The 18,117-nt window shown below is 44.8% G+C and overlaps 2 protein-coding genes across 2 annotated transcripts in view; one reads left to right on the forward strand and one right to left on the reverse strand.

The window, feature by feature from the left end:
* The window catches only part of GTF3C1 (general transcription factor IIIC subunit 1), a 67,156-nt gene extending 61,918 nt beyond the window's left edge, over positions 1-5,238 (reverse strand). Inside the window, exons 1-6 of the mRNA XM_054180738.1 lie at positions 5,008-5,238; positions 4,435-4,644; positions 4,108-4,284; positions 2,896-3,039; positions 1,794-1,890; positions 1,214-1,337 (exon numbers count right to left, since the gene is read on the reverse strand). Of these exons, the coding sequence (XP_054036713.1) occupies positions 1,214-1,337; positions 1,794-1,890; positions 2,896-3,039; positions 4,108-4,284; positions 4,435-4,644; positions 5,008-5,228 (973 nt within the window). The 5' untranslated portion in view covers positions 5,229-5,238. The remainder of the gene's footprint in view (positions 1-1,213; positions 1,338-1,793; positions 1,891-2,895; positions 3,040-4,107; positions 4,285-4,434; positions 4,645-5,007) is intronic.
* Positions 5,239-6,212: 974 nt separating this feature from the next.
* Positions 6,213-18,117, forward strand: part of KATNIP (katanin interacting protein) — an 87,290-nt gene continuing 75,385 nt past the window's right edge. The window contains exons 1-3 of the mRNA XM_054180739.1: positions 6,213-6,284; positions 7,704-7,873; positions 14,275-14,339. Of these exons, the coding sequence (XP_054036714.1) occupies positions 6,223-6,284; positions 7,704-7,873; positions 14,275-14,339 (297 nt within the window). The 5' untranslated portion in view covers positions 6,213-6,222. The remainder of the gene's footprint in view (positions 6,285-7,703; positions 7,874-14,274; positions 14,340-18,117) is intronic.

Here is an 18,117-nt window from a genome sequence, read left to right on the forward strand (position 1 = left end):
CCAAGGCCACAGGGGGATGGGCAGTCTCAGGCCTGGCCAGCTGAGACTAGCCCAGCAGAGGGAGGAGGATGAAGGAGCCCTGGGGGTTTTGCATGCACCCTCAGGTGGGGATGGGATCTTTCTTTGTCACTGCGCTTTGGGTTTTCTGTAACATTCACTGCTTTCTATTTAAACTTTCATCACTTTTGCAATCCGTTTGTCTGAGTCGTTATTTCTGCCCGTGGTGGGGAGGGGATCTGCCCCAACCCATTACACTGCTCCTGCTGGCCACACTATTTCTTGGTCCTTCTTGGCCACCTGGACACACTGCTGGCTCATGTTCAGCTTCTGTCAACCACTACCCCCAGCTCCCTTTCTGCCTGGCTGCTCTCAGCCACTCTGACCCCGGCCTGTAGCACTGTATGGGGTTGTTGTGGTCGAAGTGCAGCACCTAGCACTTGGACAGAGTCCAACAGGCATTTAACAAGTCCATCTGTCCAGCCTGGCAAGGTCCCTCTGGGGAGCTCTCCTACCCTCTAACAGATCAACATCTGCTCCCAACTTGGTGTCATCTGAAAACCTACTAATGGTGGACTCAATGCCCTCATCCAGATCATCAATGAAGATATTAAACAGGATGGGGCCCAGCACTGATCCCTGGGGCACACCACTGGTGCCTGTCTGCCAGCTGGCTGTGGCACCATTCACCACCACTCTCTGGGTTGCAGATAAATTTTGCATTCTCCTGACTTTCAGCAGAAGTCCTGATTTCAGCAAAAGCTCTGACTAAGACAGTCTGTTTCTTTAGCTTATTTCCTAAGAGTCCTTTTTGCTTGAAATAACTGTGGTGAATTTTACTGGCTTGCTGTTCAACTTCAGCCTGAAAGGGCAGCAGACTGCTCTTTGGCCCTAGTCTCTCTATTGGCTTGATCAGTCTGTTAGGAGTCACAGCCAACTTACGTGGTTGTACACAGTGGTCATGGCAGTTTGGTTACAGTTGGACTCCATGATCTTAAAGATCTGATACAGAACAAAACTGCCTACATTCACTTCTTCACCTGGAACAAATGCCCCATTCAATGGGCTGCAGTGCTCCAGCTTCAATAACACATTTCTCCATCTAACTGCATAAACAGATTTTCACTTAGGTGTCTTTTGAGAGTTGGAGCTTACAGGTAAGAATGGCACCAATGTAGTTACACAAAAAAGCAAGCAAGGAGATGGTTGTAGTTACCTTTCTTTGTCTTGTAGGGTCCTCCACCAGGGTGAATATCTTGTAAAGGGACAGACACTACCTTGGCTAGGCCAGCATTCATCATGTACTGATAGAGGCGTTTGAAAGTCCTCTCACAAAGACCCTAATGCAAAGAGAAATGCTGAATGTCACTGCAGGCCAAAAGTCTCACCTGTAGCTGACTAGCATCAAAGACACTTACACCACTGCCTGCTCTTAAAACACAAGTCTGGAGTAGGATATCAAAGAAAGATCTTAAAATCCTTCTAGTGCAGAGCACAGGAGAGCATAAGATGCTTCTGGAATGTGTTCTGTCTCTCCAACTCTACCATCCAAAGAAGCAGCAGCAGCCAGCAGCAGCATTGGGCAAAAACTGCATGAGGACATTCACTGACAAAACCTCTCTGAAGCTGGATCAGACAGAACTCCTTCCTTCTCACAAACAGCAACTTCATCTAACTGGGTTTTTAAGATCCCTCTTTTGATACCCTACCCCAAGTTTATGTGCAACTTTAAAACACAAGCAGTATGAGTCTTTGATACTAATTATCCAGATTAACTGCAGAGGAATGAACCTCACCAATTCTTCCCTCAAGTGGCTTAATGTTTCCATCTGGTTTGAACGAGCAGTGAGCATACTTGAGACCTTCTCCATCAAGATATCATACTTGCTTCTCCTAGCCAAGAAAAGAAAATGATTTTGCAGGTAAGTATGCAAATAACTTTATAAACACAAGTTGTACCTTTACAGACTGCCAGTCACTTGAGAAAGTTTGCTGGAGTGTTCTCAGGTTGGTTTAGGAATTAACAGTTTTCTTTTCTTTCTGTGAATAGCACATAAGGGAATGTGTCACTAAGAGGAGACCCCAACTGAGGGATCTAAGGCCAGGCTGCTACTTCACTGACAATCCACAGAAGCACAAGTTCTAATCATAAACAAGAAGGGAAAATCAAAACATCCATAAGAAATGTGTTTGAAGTGAGAACTACCTCAAGAAAAGATAGGCTACTGTAAGCAGGTGACAGGCACTAGAGCACCCCATTGTTTACAGCTCCAAGACTGTGTCCAGAGAAAGGCAACAAAGCTAGGGAGGGGTCTGGAGCACAAGCTCTATGAGGAGAGGCTGAGGCAGCTGGGGTTGCTTAGCCTGGAGAAGAGAAGGCTCAGGGCAGACCTTCTTGCTCTCTCCAACTACCTGAAGGGAGGTTGTAGCCAGGTGGGGGTTGGTCTCTTCTCCCAGGCAAGCAGCACTAGAACAAGAGGACACAGTCTCAAGCTGCACCAGAGGAGGTTTAGGCTGGATGCTAGGAAGAAGTTCTTCACAGAAAGAGAGATTGGGCATTGGGAAGTGCTGCCCAGGGAGGTGGTGGAGTCCCCATCACTGGAGGTGTTTAGAAAGAGACTTGATGGGGTGCTTGGTGCCATGGTGTAGTTGATTAGATGGTGTTGGATGATAAGTTGGACTCAATGATCTCAAAGGTCTCTTCCAACCTGGTCTGGTCTATTCTATTCTATTCTATGACAGTAAGTTTTCAACTGTCCAGAATTTGGAGGAGGATTTAAAGAAATTGAGAAGAGTCAATACCAGGAATATTTGATGGTTCTGTGAAAACAAAACTTCATCAGAGTAAAAGGTCACAGTTTACCCAAGAGATCATTAAAAGATCTGAGTGGCACTCACCTATCAACATGAAAGCGAGTCAGAAGCAGAAGAATTGAGTGTTGCTGTGCTCCGCTTGGTAGTTTTATGACGTGGGACTGCATTGTTATGAGACCATTTCTGTCCAGTACTCTTCGGTGATAATGCATTTTCCCAGCATCCACCCTAAATAAAAGATGGCAAAATATCTATAGGCATAGGGACTGCTGCAAAGAAGTCTGCATTAGCCAGCACCCTAAAATACTTTACCTAAATTACGTTCATTTGCAAAGTGATCATCTCAAAATTAGGATGTGTTAAGATTAAGACAGCCCCTAAAATTTGTTCTCCTAGTTAATTCAACTCAACAGATTCCTCTGATTTTATTTAACCTGCACACTCACAGTGTCAGACATGGTTTGATGAGACAGATGATCAATATTTTGCATCTCCAGGAGCTCCTTCCCCAATTTCTCTTTACAACTCCTGACTTACACCACAATCACTGCCCTCCTTATAACAGCTCTGGCATTCACCTCACCCCTTGGTGAGGCTACTGAACTGACAGAAAAGCATCCACAAAGGATTTCCCCTCCACCCTCACCATCTCAGATACCTAAAAGAGCTTCCTAAGTGGCAAAAAACCAAAGTCACTGTGGTTGGCAAGCTACACATGCTTCGTCTCCTAAAAGCAGTGAATCCTTAACAGCAATGCTGATATTCTCCAGTACTGCAACACAAACCCAGACATTCTTAAAAGGTTGTGTAATGTTTTCCATCTACAAAACACATGAATTAGTTTGGGAGCTAGTAACTCAAGCTCCCATCCAGGTCATAGAGAGGAGGATGTCATGTGGGGCAAATGCTAGAGGCAAAAGGTGGGCATCCAAGTACTTCTGCAGAACTTGGGCAGGATGAGATGCTTACTCTGCAGTTAAGAAAATGAAATGGCTATCATCATTCTATCCCAGATCTGAAGAAAAAGTGGTTTAGAGAAAGCAAAAGCTTCCAGAGATTAGAAACTTGTGTATTGACCCAACAGACAATCTCTGCTTCCATGAGAAAATGTCAGGAAGTATAATGAGCTCAAGGAAGAGACCAGCATACTTCTGTGCTCCTGGTAAGGGGGTTGAGATACTACCAACACAGATCACAGTTTAAATCACCACACAGGAATTCTCCAGTGGACAGATCTTTGAAAATAACCAGCAGGAACTTATTAACTTTGCTTTAATTCATAGAGCATAAACTTACTTGAAAGCCCCACTGTGAAGATCCCTCTGAAGCTCTCCTTGCCACCTAGCACGACCTAAACGCTCCAGTATACAGTAGGAGAAGTCAGGGAGTTTTAAGTCGGGGTCCCCCTCCCAGCTTATTAAAGCTCGGTAACGCAGCTCCTGGGAAGCAACTATGACCAGTTTCTCTCCCCATCTAAGAAAGAGAAGGGAAAGAGATAAGTTATTATTAGCTCCATAGAAAAGAAGAAGAGGTCAATCACTTCCCCTGCACAAATTGAGTGAGGAGTAAATTTTAAAACTTCAGGTATAAAATAGTTCTGACAAACATAAGGATTTCACTCACTTTTCAACAGCCTCTACGTAAGTATAACAAGGCTGCAAGTCCTTCCTCCTTATCTGATCAGTTATATCTACTCTCTCTTTAAAATACTGGCAGGAACCCTGTATGCCATCTTTATTATCCAGAATCATGTGGACAGGATAAATATCTTCTGCAGTAACAGGATCCCTTTTGGTTTCCACTACTCCTGTTTCAAGGTCTATTTCTTCGTATCTGAAACAAAAGCAGAGAGCCAACATTTAACTACACAAAAGAAATTCTGGAACAGATATATAAGAATCAGAAACAATGCTGACACCTCGGTGAAAAAGCTTGGGAAAATGCACCCTCAAAATTGGTAAAATACGAAGACTCCAGTACAGGTCTCCTAAATATCAAGCTTCAAGCCGACACTCTGGGTTGCCGCCAGCGTTCTCCCAGCAAAGCCCGAGTGGCTCGAGAAGAAGCCGAGGCGGCGGGGGCAGCCGGAGAGCCAGGCCCGATTTGCCCCCGGCAGAGAAGCCAGCCTTCCCGGATCGCCCTGCGCCCACCCGACCCGGCGGTGAGGGAAGCTCGTCCCGCCGGGACTGCCCTCACCGGTCGTGCAGGTGGAGCGGCGGGCGCGCCCGCGGCAGCAGGTAGAAGCGGACATCGGGCTGCGCGCTGAGTGCGGCCCAGAGCAGCTGCTGCGTGGCGGGCTCCAGCGGCAGCGGAAAGGGTGGCGAGCGAGCGGCCAGGCGCTGCCACAGCGCGCCCGGCGTGATGCCGTCCAGCCCCTCCAGGGCCACCTCGTCCAGCAGCAGCCACAGAGCCTCCATCCCCGCCACCTGCCACCGCTTCCGGGCGGCGCGCCGGAAGTGACGTCACGGCAACGCCCGTAGCCAAGGGAACGCTCAAACAGGGCAGCGCCGCTGCGGCCTGCTCCGACCCAGCTTTTCTCGGGGTGTTGCGGAGGTTCTGCCCCCGCTTGTCTCCTCAGCCTGGTTCTTGCAGGGGTAAAGCATCAGGGAGGTTGGGTCCGAACCTGAGCCCGAGGCACCACTCTGCCGTTCGGGACAGCTGTTAGCTCGATCCTAACGCCGCGTTACCTCAGCGGGGGCGTGGGACGGGGCAGTGTTTTAGCAGAGATATTCTGCAGTCGGTAAGACATCAAATACGGGGTTATTTTTTTCTTCATTTTTCGTTGGTTTTGTGTGATTTTTTTTTTGTGCAGAGCGAAACTATGCATTTGGAAGGCAAGTTTAAAGTTCTGAGTGTGTAAGAGGCCACCCTACTCCAACTTGCCAGCAGCAGCTCAGAGGTACTTGGTGGGACTTGTTGGAAAAGTTCTTATTTCTTGAAAGGCAAATAAGGTAAAACTTGTAACTAAACACTTTAAAGGCATAAAGTCTCTGTAATGTATGTGACCTAGAGTTAACTGACTTCATGAACAGTAGCAATTGAGGAAAACTCTTGTAACAGTTAAGCTTTGGCTGTGGCCCCTGCAGCTTCTGCCCCCAAATTGATTTGCTTGTCAGTGTTTAGATTATAAATTCATTATAGCATATGCCTTTCTATTTTAGTGGTTTTAGGCTCTTCTGTACATTGTGAAAGGTCCTGAAAAAAAAGAAGTAAACCAAGTAACATTTCCTCTGTTCCTCAGAAACTTTTATTTACTACAGTAAGAGTTTTATGCTTTGTTGGAAGTGGAATGTTTTTCAGTTCATAGCATTCTCATCTACTGAGGGTGCAAACCCAGTAGCACTCTATAATAAATAATTTCTATGCTCCAATGTGGCAATTATATTCTCATTTCAGCTTTATATTAAGGACATGGTGACTGACTTTGATGAAATACATGATGAATACTTAATATCCCTTCAGCAGAGAAACCGGTGAGATACAGAATGGTTACTGCCATTGAGTATGTAGTAGCTGTTGCTTACTATCTAATATAGTCTCTAACATCAGCACTTGTGAATATTAGTTCAAAACATGATGCAAAGTCTAACTTGCTTAGCTTAAAGCATTCAGGTGTTTCTCCTCTTTTCCTCCGTTATCCAAGTGTGTCAAAGCTCTTATTTCCAGTGGAGATCACACTATTGCTTCAGAATACTTTCTTAATAAATGTATCTACATTTTAACAGAGTTTCCATGGCTTACAGGGAAGATATATGTTTATAGAGCAAGAGGTTCTAGATACAAAAGTGACTGGCAGCTCAAACTGCGTGAGGATGTTATGAGGCAAGGTTTTTATGTTGCCTGAACTACAGAAAAGGGCATAACAAAGCTGCTAAAGCTGAATGAGCAAAGATAGTTTTTGCTAAGGTGGCAGCTAAGGACATCTAGGTTGTTCTTGCAAAGGTCAGTATCTTTCAGACAAGTTTCAAACATTTTTTTTCACCCTAGTTCATGTGAACCTTCTTGTCATTGTACCCTAGACAGATGAATTTCTTAGATTCACTTAGAAGAGTCTACAGAACTTCCTTTCTGGATTCACTCTACCACAAACCCTTGTACTTCTGCAATTCACCTGTTAGAGCAGGCTGGGATAGATTCAAGAGAGTGATAGCTGCAGGTGTGGGGTGCTCCTACAGAGGCATGCTGCCTACAGAGACACACCCTTGGAGGAAACTGACTTCTGTCATAACAGACACAGCCTTGGGGGATTCTGGCCTGTGACTGACCCACCCTGGAGTTAGAGGGAAACCATGAAGTGGTGTGTGGGGGCAGGTGCAGATGGCCACCCATGTGACCACAACCTGTTTACATTGCACCTCACCAAAGGAGTTGGGGTGTACTGAGTATAACCCAGGCTGGAAGGTGGGAAGATTAGCCTTGGAAGAGGGAGGGGTAGGTGTTTCACTTTAATTGAGCCCAGGGAGGAGCTTTTATTAATATTTTAATCAAGCTTTAATGTTCTGGTATCTCTAAAGGCACTACTGACTCCTCAAGTTTCAAAAACACAAATAATTTTTGACCAGAGCTTAGCCATTTTTAAGCTTTTTGAAATTCTAAGTAAAACTGTTAAAAAGGAGAAAGGCTAAATATGCTAAATACCAAATGAAAAAACCTGTGAAATGAGAAACAGCATGGGGGGGAAAAGGTCTCAAAAGGGGAAGACTTGATTAAACTTCACAGGTCACAGTGCGTCGTAGAACAGGAACAGATCCTGGAAGCTGTATTCTGAAATAGTTATTTGAATAATGAATATGTTTTCCAGCTTTGTGGTGTTCTGTGGTTTTGTCTTTATTGCTGACTTGACCATCTGTGTATGTGCTCTGTAGGATGAATTATTTTCCTTTCTGCTTCAGGCTACTGGAACGTTTAAGAAGAAAAGATCCTGTGCAAGCCAGACTGGAGCAGTTAGAACAAGGCTTTTCTCTGTATCTGAATGGAGCTAATTCAGAGCTGAGAAATCACCACAGAAAAATCAGCTCTCATGGCTATCCTAAAAAAGAGATAAAGCCCAGCAGGACAAATGGTGAGTTACAGCAGAGTCTGCCTACATTTAGCACATACCTGGGGCTAAACTCCAGCAGATGTCCTCCCACCAGCAGAGGAAGGGGATAAGGAAAAGGAGGAGACCCACAGGTTGAAATGAAAAGGGGTTTAAAGCCAAACTAATACCTATGCCAGTATAAAGCATACAGAGTTATATTTAGCCCAGCACAGGTACAGCAGTCACAGTAATTGGGAAGGTAGTGTTTGGGAGCAGAATGATAAGTAAGCCCCTCCAAGGATAATGATGATGAGAAAGAGCAGCAGGAGTCCCTATCCCCTGTAAACTTGCACCTTTTTACTGAGTGTGGTGTTTATGATACGGGATACACCTGTAGCCCTCTTGGAGCAGCTGCCTGCCTAATTTCAAACTGCTAATGGCCTGCAGCCCATGGCTAGCCTAGGGTTCTCTCCCAGTCAAACCCAGAGTTTTATAGAGATTGCGATTTGGAACTGTTTTAAACATTTCCTCATCAAAGCTGTAACTCAGTCAGTGAGGTTATTGATCAGGCCATCATAAAGCATCAAGAACAGTGTGGCCAGCAGGTGCAGGGAGGTCATTCTGCCCCTGTACGCTGCACTGATTAGGCCACACCTTGAGTCCTGTGTCCAGTTCTGGGGCCCTCAGTTTAGGAAGGATGTTGACTTGCTGGAACGAGTCCAGAGAAGGGCAACAAAGTTGGTGACGGGTTTGGAACACAGCCCTATGAGGAGAGGTTGAGGGAGGGGTGGGGTTGCTTAGCCTGGAGAAGAGGAGACTCAGGGGTGATCTTATTGCTCTCTACAACTACCTGAAGGGAGGTTGTAGCCAGGTAGATGTTGGTCTCTTCTCCCAGGCAGCCAGTACTAGAACAAGAGGACACAGTCTCAGGCTGCACCAGGGGAGGTTTAGGCTGGATGTCAGGAAGAAGTTCTATACAGAGAGAGTGATTGCCCATTGGAATGGGCTGCCCGGAGAGGTGGTGGAGTCACCATCCCTGGAGGTGTTCAGGAGGAGACTTGATGGGGTGCTTGGTGCCGTGGGTTAGTTGTTTAGGTGGGTTGGATTGGTTGATGGGTTGGACACTATGATCTTGAAGGTCTCTTCCAACCTGATCTATTCTATTCTATTGGGACAGCAGCATTTGGCTTCCTGGAATAAAGTTCCTTGGGACTATTTAATCAATGTGCTTAGGCTGGTTGTATGCAATCCCCACCCTTGCACGTGTTTAAGAGAGGCAGAGATGTCTGGTACTAAACCATGGCCCTCTGCACCACTTGTCAGAGTTGGATAATGGATGGACTCCATTATATTAGGAGGCTTTTTTTCCTAACCAAAATGATTCTGCCTTGCCCTATCAATTTGTCAGTTGATCCCTAGCTAATTCCAAAGTTTAACTTCCTCACTTCTCCATTTGTTAAACTCTTATAACACCAAAGAGCAGATTAGATAGAAATGGATCTAAATTTTGAGTGTAGGATAATGGCATACTTTTGTCTGATACCTAACACCACTAATAGGCTTTAAAATCTGGTGGACTTCAACAGTACCTAAGCATGGTGCCCTGACAGTTAAGGACAGGCTGAGAAAGTTGGGACTGTTCAGTTTGGAGAAGAGAAGGTTCCCAGGGGACCTTATTGTGGCCTTCCAATATGTGAACAGAGCCTACAAGAAAGCTGATGACGGACTTTTCAGGGTATCAGGTAGTGATAGGACTGGGGGGAATGGATCCAAGCTAGAGGAGAGTAGATTTAGATGGGACATTAGGAAGAGGTTCTTCACCATGAGGCTGGTGAGACACTGGAACAGGTTGACAAGGCGGGGTGTGGAAGCCTCATCCCTGGATGTTTTTAAGGCCAGGCTGGATGTGGCTCTGGGCAACCTGATGTAATGGAAAATGTTGCTGCTCGTGGTAGGGGGGTTGGAACTAGATGATCCTTGGGGTCCCTTTCAACCCTGACAATTCTGTGATCCTGTGACATAGACTATAATCAAATTATATCCAGTAATAGCTGCATTAAGCTCATAAATTGTGCTTAAACTGTAACAGTTGTCTTTAAAAGACAGCTAATCTTCATTTAAATATTTGAAATAAAGAAAACCTACCACATTCTGCCAGTGATTATCTGGCTTTATTTAAAAAATGTGTATTTTGTTTCTAATTTAAGTCTGTCTGTCAAAGAAAGCAGTGTAGTGACAGGAATAATTTTGCATGTCTGAGTGTGTCAAGTGTGAGCTGAGTGGCCTTGTAATTAATCTCTTTAGGAGGACGAAAATAAAGTTGATTTCACTAAATCCCTGCGCAAAGCAGTTCACCAATCTTAGTCTGTCACACTGGGATGACACACCTTTGGGTAGCTAAAGAGGATGTAAAACAATGTCTTGGGCTTTTTGGTCCAAAGTGGATGCAGGGATATTGTGGCAGCAGCTGTAACAGAGCTGTGTTGAGAGAATTTTCCCCTTGAAGTTCTGCTCTCAGCTGCTGTCTCTAAGCTCAACCGAAGTTGTTTATTTTTGTGGTTGCTCAGTGCCATTTGATTCAGTTAAGGTAGAATGCTTCGGCTCTTCTTTGGGACCTTTGAAGATTTTAGTGGCGGCCTCTGTTCCTTTCCTCAACTCCATCACCTTGGGGGCAGAGGCATTATTTCTGCAGAAGAGAGCTTGGCATTGTGCCATTTCTTAGCTACCCAGGGTGGCTGTTTCAAATGCGTAGCTGCATTGGAAGAGATCAGCTGAATCATCATCTGTCATTTCTCTTCTTCCAGCTGATTTTGCCACTAGAGTCCAGAGTGGGCGCCATTGGTGGTCTGTATCAGCTTCTTGCCTGGGGGTAGCTGCTTAGCTGTTTTGTGGTTTGTCTCATGAATGATTATGATTTTACTTACACAAATGATTTCTAGCTGAGGTACAGCACTGAATTTTCTTCCCTATCCATCTCCTGTGAGAATTATTGCATTATTACTTCTAAAGCATCCATCTATAGGATTAGTCTTCACTGCAAAATTAGGAATGTGTGGTACTTAATAATATAGAACAGGCACAAATCCCCTTTGTGGTTCGTGAAGATGTCATCATAAATCTACTTGTCTGGACTGTTTTCTTTGTCTGTGTTCCCTAGGAGTAATTAATGATACTAGTGATTAATAAACTTTTTACTCTTAGGCTTGGAAACTGAAGTAAAATAAATGATGGGCTTAGAAGGCAGTGAGGTACACTGACATTTCTCTGGGTGTATCACCCAGCCACAGCTCCACAACCTTGGATGTGCTTCCAGTCAATGTCAATGTGTGTGGCTTAAGGGCAGCATGGGGCCTCCTTTGATTATGAATAATATTTGATGAGGTACTACTCAATTCTGAGCTACTAGAATAGACACTGTCAGCTCAAGTCTTCAAGGGAGTGACACCAGTGGACCTACTTTGGGTGCTGAAACATGCAGTGCATCCCAGCAATTGCTTGAGAAAGATGTTTTCGTTCTTGTGGTGGTTTGAAAGGAAAGGCTCTGCTTTTCCTCCCCCATTGAGAAAGAGACCACGGCTAAACCCAGTCGGAGAAATGAGAGTATATTTTACAAGGAAACAGATTCTATGTAACACAACAAACACAGGTATTTTACAATATATACAGGAATATACAGCAAATGAACTCAACCAGAAACCAGACCCCCCACAGAGGGGGCTTCCCCCTGTGCCCCCCTTTACCCCCTACCTCCCTTCTCCCCCAAAGAGGTAGAAGAAGAGACGAGGATGGTTAGCAGGACAGGGGAAGAAGCGGACAGGCCTGTTACAGGGAGGGAGTTAGTTCTTATCTCTTGGCAAGAAGCCCAGAAGCAGATCCAGCCGAGAGGGACAGTGAAGGAAGGAAGACTGAGAGAAAGTTCCCAGCTCCCCCGGGTCCAATCTGACCTCCCACAATCCTACCAATGAAATTCGTTTAAAATACCAAAATATTTTACAAACATTTAGCCAGTGTGCCCCTTCCTTAAAGGCACAGCGTCAAACGGCCACAGTTTTAAAGTCATGTTTGTAGGCACAGACAGCTAGCTCAGCTGCACCAGCCTGGGAGTTGAACTACTGTTGCTTTTTTTCTGATTTGGAGAGACCTGGTTGCATGAATCCATCCCAAAACACTAAATTCTCAGAACCAAATGCATCTCAGCAGTGGCAGCGTGAGTCCTACCCTGTTCTCTTTTCCTGCTTACATTTGTAGCAACACAGTGGATTTCTGGGTGATTGCTTGGGAAGTGAAAGAAGCTTCCAGCTCTGCCCCAAAGCAGGGACTGAATCAGACCATGCTTGCAGTGCTGCAGCCTCAGGACAGGTCACCCTCAGTGCCTGAAGAGCCTCATAGCAAAGAGCACAAATGCTAAGAATTGCAAAGTAATTAAGAAGTTACTTAGGGGTAGCAGTTGCTCTAGTTGGAAGGTCTCTTATTTTTCCTTGATAGAATCCACTCCTTTTCCCCTCTGGTCTTAGTCCTATTTCAGGCCTAAGACACAGATACTTTATATTGAAGCAGTAGAACAGCATCTTTTTCTTCTTGCTTTGTAATTTTTTGATCACTTTAAATTGATATAAATGTGCACTGTTCCCCCCAGGAATGGTCTTACCCTCTCTCCTCTCTCTTTCTACCAGCATTTGTGCAATCTCATGGTGAGCCACACTGCACAAGTGACTACAACTAAAAAGAATCTGTCTTTTCTGTTTTTCCTTAGTTAAAATTTGTCCACAGCAATTCTCTGAACAGTTCTCTACACAGGTGTGGTAGGGTTGTCCAACCCAAAAAAGAAAAGGTGATTTATTATTTTTTTTAATTAATTTTTTTGACAGCTGTAATGAGCAACTTTAATTTTGAAGTAAGCCCTGCTTGGAATGGGAAGCTGGAGTAGGTGACTTCCAGAGGTCCCTTCCAAACTAAATCCTTCTGTGATGCTAGACCTTTGTAGAACCACTTCTTCTTTTATGGGTAGTGCCATCTTCTGCCTGTTTAGAGTGACAATTAAATTATGGTTAGAGAAAGAAGGTTTTGCATCATCTGTTTTTCTCTACTGAGAAGAAATGGAAGCTGTAAATCTGTCTTGGACATAGGAAATGAGATGCCTTTATTTAGGATGCTATTGAGAGTGTTGGTCATGTCCTTGCTCCACAGAGAATGCTGATGTGACCTGCAAGATCTTTGTCTCAGTCAAAGCATGTTCTCCAAAGTCTCTTGTTCTGCAGTAAGGTGGGACCATTTCCAGCACAGGAACCCTGCCTTTTCCTTGAATGGACACAATACTTGCAGAAATTCTGGAACCTGCTCTTCCTTCCCTTAGAAATGAAGGGAAATTGTTGTTTGTGCTTCAGTTGTGACTTGTGCATGAAGAATCCTTCCCTACACAGTGTGCTAAACACATTGTTTAATCTGCTAGTGTCTTATGTTTCCTTAGTTGGAGAGCAAGTGCACACAATTCCTTTGTAAAGGCAGCATAACACCTGTTGTTCAGCAGTTCAGTGCTGTGGGTTCTAGGCTCCGCTGACTTCCTAGGACAGCTCACTGTTTGGCCAACTAGAAATTACAATCATGTGCACCCCTATTCTGGAACATGGTTCTCTACTTTCACGCCAATGAATGTGGGGCTTCCCTTGCTGTTGAACTAATGTGTCTTTAGACACTTTATTCTCTTGAATACACATGGAGTTGAGTGCCCCAAAGGCTTCCAGGCTCCTGCAAATAATATACAGCTAGCCAGTATCTGAGGTGGGATACCTTTTTAGTTGGTGATACCATTCATGTGTCAAAAAGTTACTCACCTGTTCCCATCTGGGATGAGAACTCATCTGGAGTACTGTGTCCAGTTCTGGAGCGCTCAATATAGGAAGGATGAGAACCTGATGGAGCAGGTCCGGAGGAGGGCCACAAAGATTATCAGGGGGTTGGAGCAGCTCTGCTACAAGGGCAGGCTGAGGGAGCTGGGGTTGTTCATCCTGGAAAAGAGAAAGCTCTGGGAAGACCTTACAGCAGCCTTCCAGTACTTGAAGGGGCCTACAAGAAGGATGGAGAGAGACTATTTAAAAAGGCCTGTAGGAATAGCATGAGAGGAGATGGCTTCAAACTAGAGCAGAGCAGATTAAGCTTGGATGTTAGGAATAGGTCTGTTACCATGAGGGTGGTGAACACTGAAGCAGGTTGCCTGGGGAAGTGGTTGGGGCCCCATCCCTGGAGATAGTCAAAGGGTCTGTGGGCAACCTGATCTAGTTGAGGATGTCCCTGCTGACTGCAGAGGGGGTTGGGCTGGAAGGTCTTTGTAGGTCTCTTCCAACCCAAACCATTCTGTGAAAGAAAGAACGCAAACTAAGTTGTATGTTGTCAAATCCTGCATTTCTATTTTCTGCCTTCTAATCCTTGTCTCTGTTCTGGAGCAGCAGCCCAGCTAGATGACAGCACACAGACTGCACCAGACAAAATGCAGCGCAGGGGTTGGCTGCAGGTAAGAAACAGTTTGAAGGAATACAGCTTCAAACTAAGACTGTAAATAATTTTAGGGGAAATTGGTTGTAACTAGTAGCTAGAGGGCAGTTGGGATTCAGGTAGAATCTGGGTCTTGGTTTGGTCTGGATTCTGAGTGACAACAGGCAATGATACCCTGACCAGTTTTCTGTCTTATTTTGAAGCCTAAAGAGGCAAATCAGTGCCATCCATCACAGAAACTTTTGTAGCCTTGACATGATTGGTTCAATCTGTCCTCCAGCAGAACTGCTGTTGTTTGACACCTCTAAGGGCAAGCCTAGAGAGCTTATCAAGTGCAAAGGATGGAGAATCTCATTTTGGCGATACATCCCTGCCTGTCGCTGCTGTTCTCCACCCTGCAACAGTATTAAGTGACACAGAGGTGTAATTTGCATAGCTTGAGATGTAATTTTTGACAGCTGCTGGTAGATCAGAAGAGAAGAAAATACATAGAGATGATAAAAATACCTCCTTGTAAGAAGTTTTGAGCCACTGGCTACAGAGTTGCTGGTTCACTGGAGAAACCACAATGGTTATATTGTTTGGGTTTTGTTTTCTTCTTTTGGCCTAAAGAAGGATCCTGTCCTTGACCTGTCAAGGAGTATGATTTCATTAACAGAACAAATGTGAACTCTCAACAACTGAGGCCTGGCTTGAGTGCTGCTTGAGTGACTGGGGAACAGAGATCTGTGTCACTGCAGACCAGGCATTCACATCAGGCAGTTTTTCTTTCAGCCAAGACTGCACATTCAAGTTCTAAGGCTGCATTACTTTATTTATCAGATTTACTTAGTTGATTTAATTTTGTCAGCTGCTCTTTGTCTCAGTAGATCACTGCTTACATGCAGGCCTGTCAGAACTTGTTTGCTAAACCTGCTAAACTTGCCAGTCGTAACCTACATCATTGTGTGGTGGTGAGAGAAAGTTCTCCCCCACACACAAAGAAACCACAGCTAACTCGGTCGGAGAAGCAGAAATGAGATAAGAGCTATATTGACCAGCAGGATGAAATGCAGATGGGTATATACACAATAGACAGTATTTACAATATATACAGAAATATACAGCAAAGAACTTAATACAGAACAAAACTCCGTCCTCCAGTCAGGAGGGTTCCCCCCACCATGCCCCCTCTCTCCCCCTACCTCCCTTTTTTCCCAAAAAGGGTTAGAGAGAGCGAAAAGGGAATTACTAAGGAGGAAATTCTGTTAGCTCAAAGCCTATGCAAGAATTACTTTTCTTATCTGTTAGTTCAAGGTTAACTCCATCCAGCAGCTGTTGCTCAGAGAGAGACTGAAACAGGCTGGAAAATAGACAGAACAGACTGAGATTCAAACTGAACTAAAACTTAAAGTTGCATTCTACCAATGAAATTCCTTTAGAATATCTTGTTTTCAAAACATTCAGCCAGAGTGTTCCAGCAACTGTCCCTTTCTTATAGGCACAGCCTAAAACGGTCACACATTGTCATCACAAGAGCCACATGAGTAAGGAGGCTCTCCTCTGGATGGATTGTAAAGTTAGTTTGATATAGATAAGCGAACTGAAAACTAGCTACTGCTTCAGACTAACGTAGAATGGTACCTGAAATCTTTTATCCAATTGGATGGGGAGGATGGAGAAGGATGGAGAGAGGCTGTTTACAGAGGCCTGTAGTGATGGCATGAGGGGCAATGGCTTCAAACTACAGAAGAACAGATTTCGGTTGGATGTTAGGAACAAGTTCTTTACCATGAGGGTAGTGGAACACTGGAACAGGTTGCTCAGGGAGGTAATTGAGGCCCCATCCCTGGAGATATTCAAGGTGAGGGTTGACAAGGCTCTGGGCAACCTGATCTAGGGACATCTCTAGTGGAAGATGTCCCTGCTTAGTGCAGAGGAGGTTGGGCTAGATGACCTTTGGAGATCCCTTCCAACCCAAACCAGTCTGTGATAGCAGAATGAACAAGTGGAATTACTTGACTAAGGAAATATGTAACCACTGAGTAAAATGCAGGTGGGCCAGGCATCCATTGTCCCTGGGGGTTTGTAGGATAGCTAGAGGACCTAGCAATCCATGCTTAAACTACCAAACACAGGCTGTGCTAAGGTATGCTGTGAGATGGAAAGATAGACTTATTGAAAGAGCACGTTCTGTCAAAGCCAGTTTGCCTTGGGATGTTGTCTCTGGGACACCTCTGCTCCTCACAGCCTGGTGAAGAGAACTAAGCTAGAGGAGGGCAGATTTAGTCTGGATCTTAGGAAGAAATTCTTTGCAGTGAGGGTCATGAGGCACTGAAACAGGTAGCCCTGTGGATTCCCCCTCCCTGGAGATGTTCGAGTTCAGGCTGGATGAGGCCTTGAGCAACCTGGGCTAGTGAAAGGTGTCCCTGCCCCTGGCAGGGGGTGGGAAATGAATGGTCTTTAAGGTCCCTTCCAAGCCAAACCATTCTATGAATGTATAAGAACCAGATTTAGAATAGAATTAACCAGGTTGGAAAACATCTTTGAGATCATCCAGTCCAACCTATCACCCAACACCATCTAATCAACTAACCCATGGCACCAAGTGTCCCATCCAGTCTCTTCCTAAACACCTCCAGTGGTGATGACTCAACCACCTCCCTGGGCAGCACATTCCAGTGGCCAATCTCTCTTTCTATGAAGAACTTCTTCCTAACATCCAGCCTAAACCTCCCCTGGTGCAACTTGAGATTGTGTCCTCTTGTTCTGGTGCTGGTTGCCTGGGAGAAGAGACCAACCCCCATAATATCATTGCACAGACTTCTGGATCCCATCATTGCCTTTAATGAAACAGGGTTCTCATTGTTCATTTATAAGACTTCCCCCTATGCAATATGTCTGCACCAGAGTTCAAAAGTGTGTGGGAGGAAGTTACTTCCAGATAATTTCATTCTTTGAGAGGAGTATTTACACTTCCTGCTTTCTCTTTTGTCATCTTGTGGAGTGCTGAGATGATGTGGTATGGAAATATGAGTTTCTCAGATCTTCTACCCCTCTTCAGCCCTGCTTAAATAACTGACAGTATGCATACTTCAATTGCATCCTAATTATGAAGTAAACCAAATTAATTAGAACCACTTTCACAGCCATGTCTGACATTTACTAAGGCAAAGAAATCTTTGTGCTTGAATGCTTATGGCATAACTTCCCCTTCATTATATTATACACAAGAGTAATACATCTTCCAAAAACCTGCAATTACTTCAAGTAGTCATTTTCATACATAGACATTAGAGAATTGCAGAATTACTGCTCAAAAGGGACCTCTTGAGACACTCAAACAGGGTCAACTAGAGCATGTTCTTTAGGACTCTGTCCAGTCAGGTTTTGAATACTCTACAGATAGAGACTCCACAACCATTCCAATTCCTGTTCCAATGTTTGATGATTCTCACAGGAAATTCTTTGGTGCAGGTGGAATGTCATGGTTCTGTTTAGTCTGTGTCACTGAGCAGATACTTACCAGGTATTTGTATGCATTGATGAGATCCCCCAGGACCTTCTCTTCCCCAGGCTGAAGAGTTCCAGCTCCCAGCATCTCCAGCAGAGCACCTTTACTTGTTGGTTCCTCAATCCTGTGTGCACGCTAGAAATCACTTGGGTTGTTTGAACCCTGCTGTGTTGTCTTTCCAGCACATACCGGGTTTGTTAATGTACTCCATGAGGACAAGGATCTTTGAACTTGCAGGTTCTTCTGCTTTTTTTCTGAGGAAGGCCTCATCTACTTCTCCCTGATCAGGAGGTCCATAGCAGAT

This window comes from Dryobates pubescens, chromosome 4, assembly GCF_014839835.1.
Source record: "Dryobates pubescens isolate bDryPub1 chromosome 4, bDryPub1.pri, whole genome shotgun sequence".
Lineage (NCBI taxonomy): Eukaryota > Metazoa > Chordata > Aves > Piciformes > Picidae > Dryobates > Dryobates pubescens.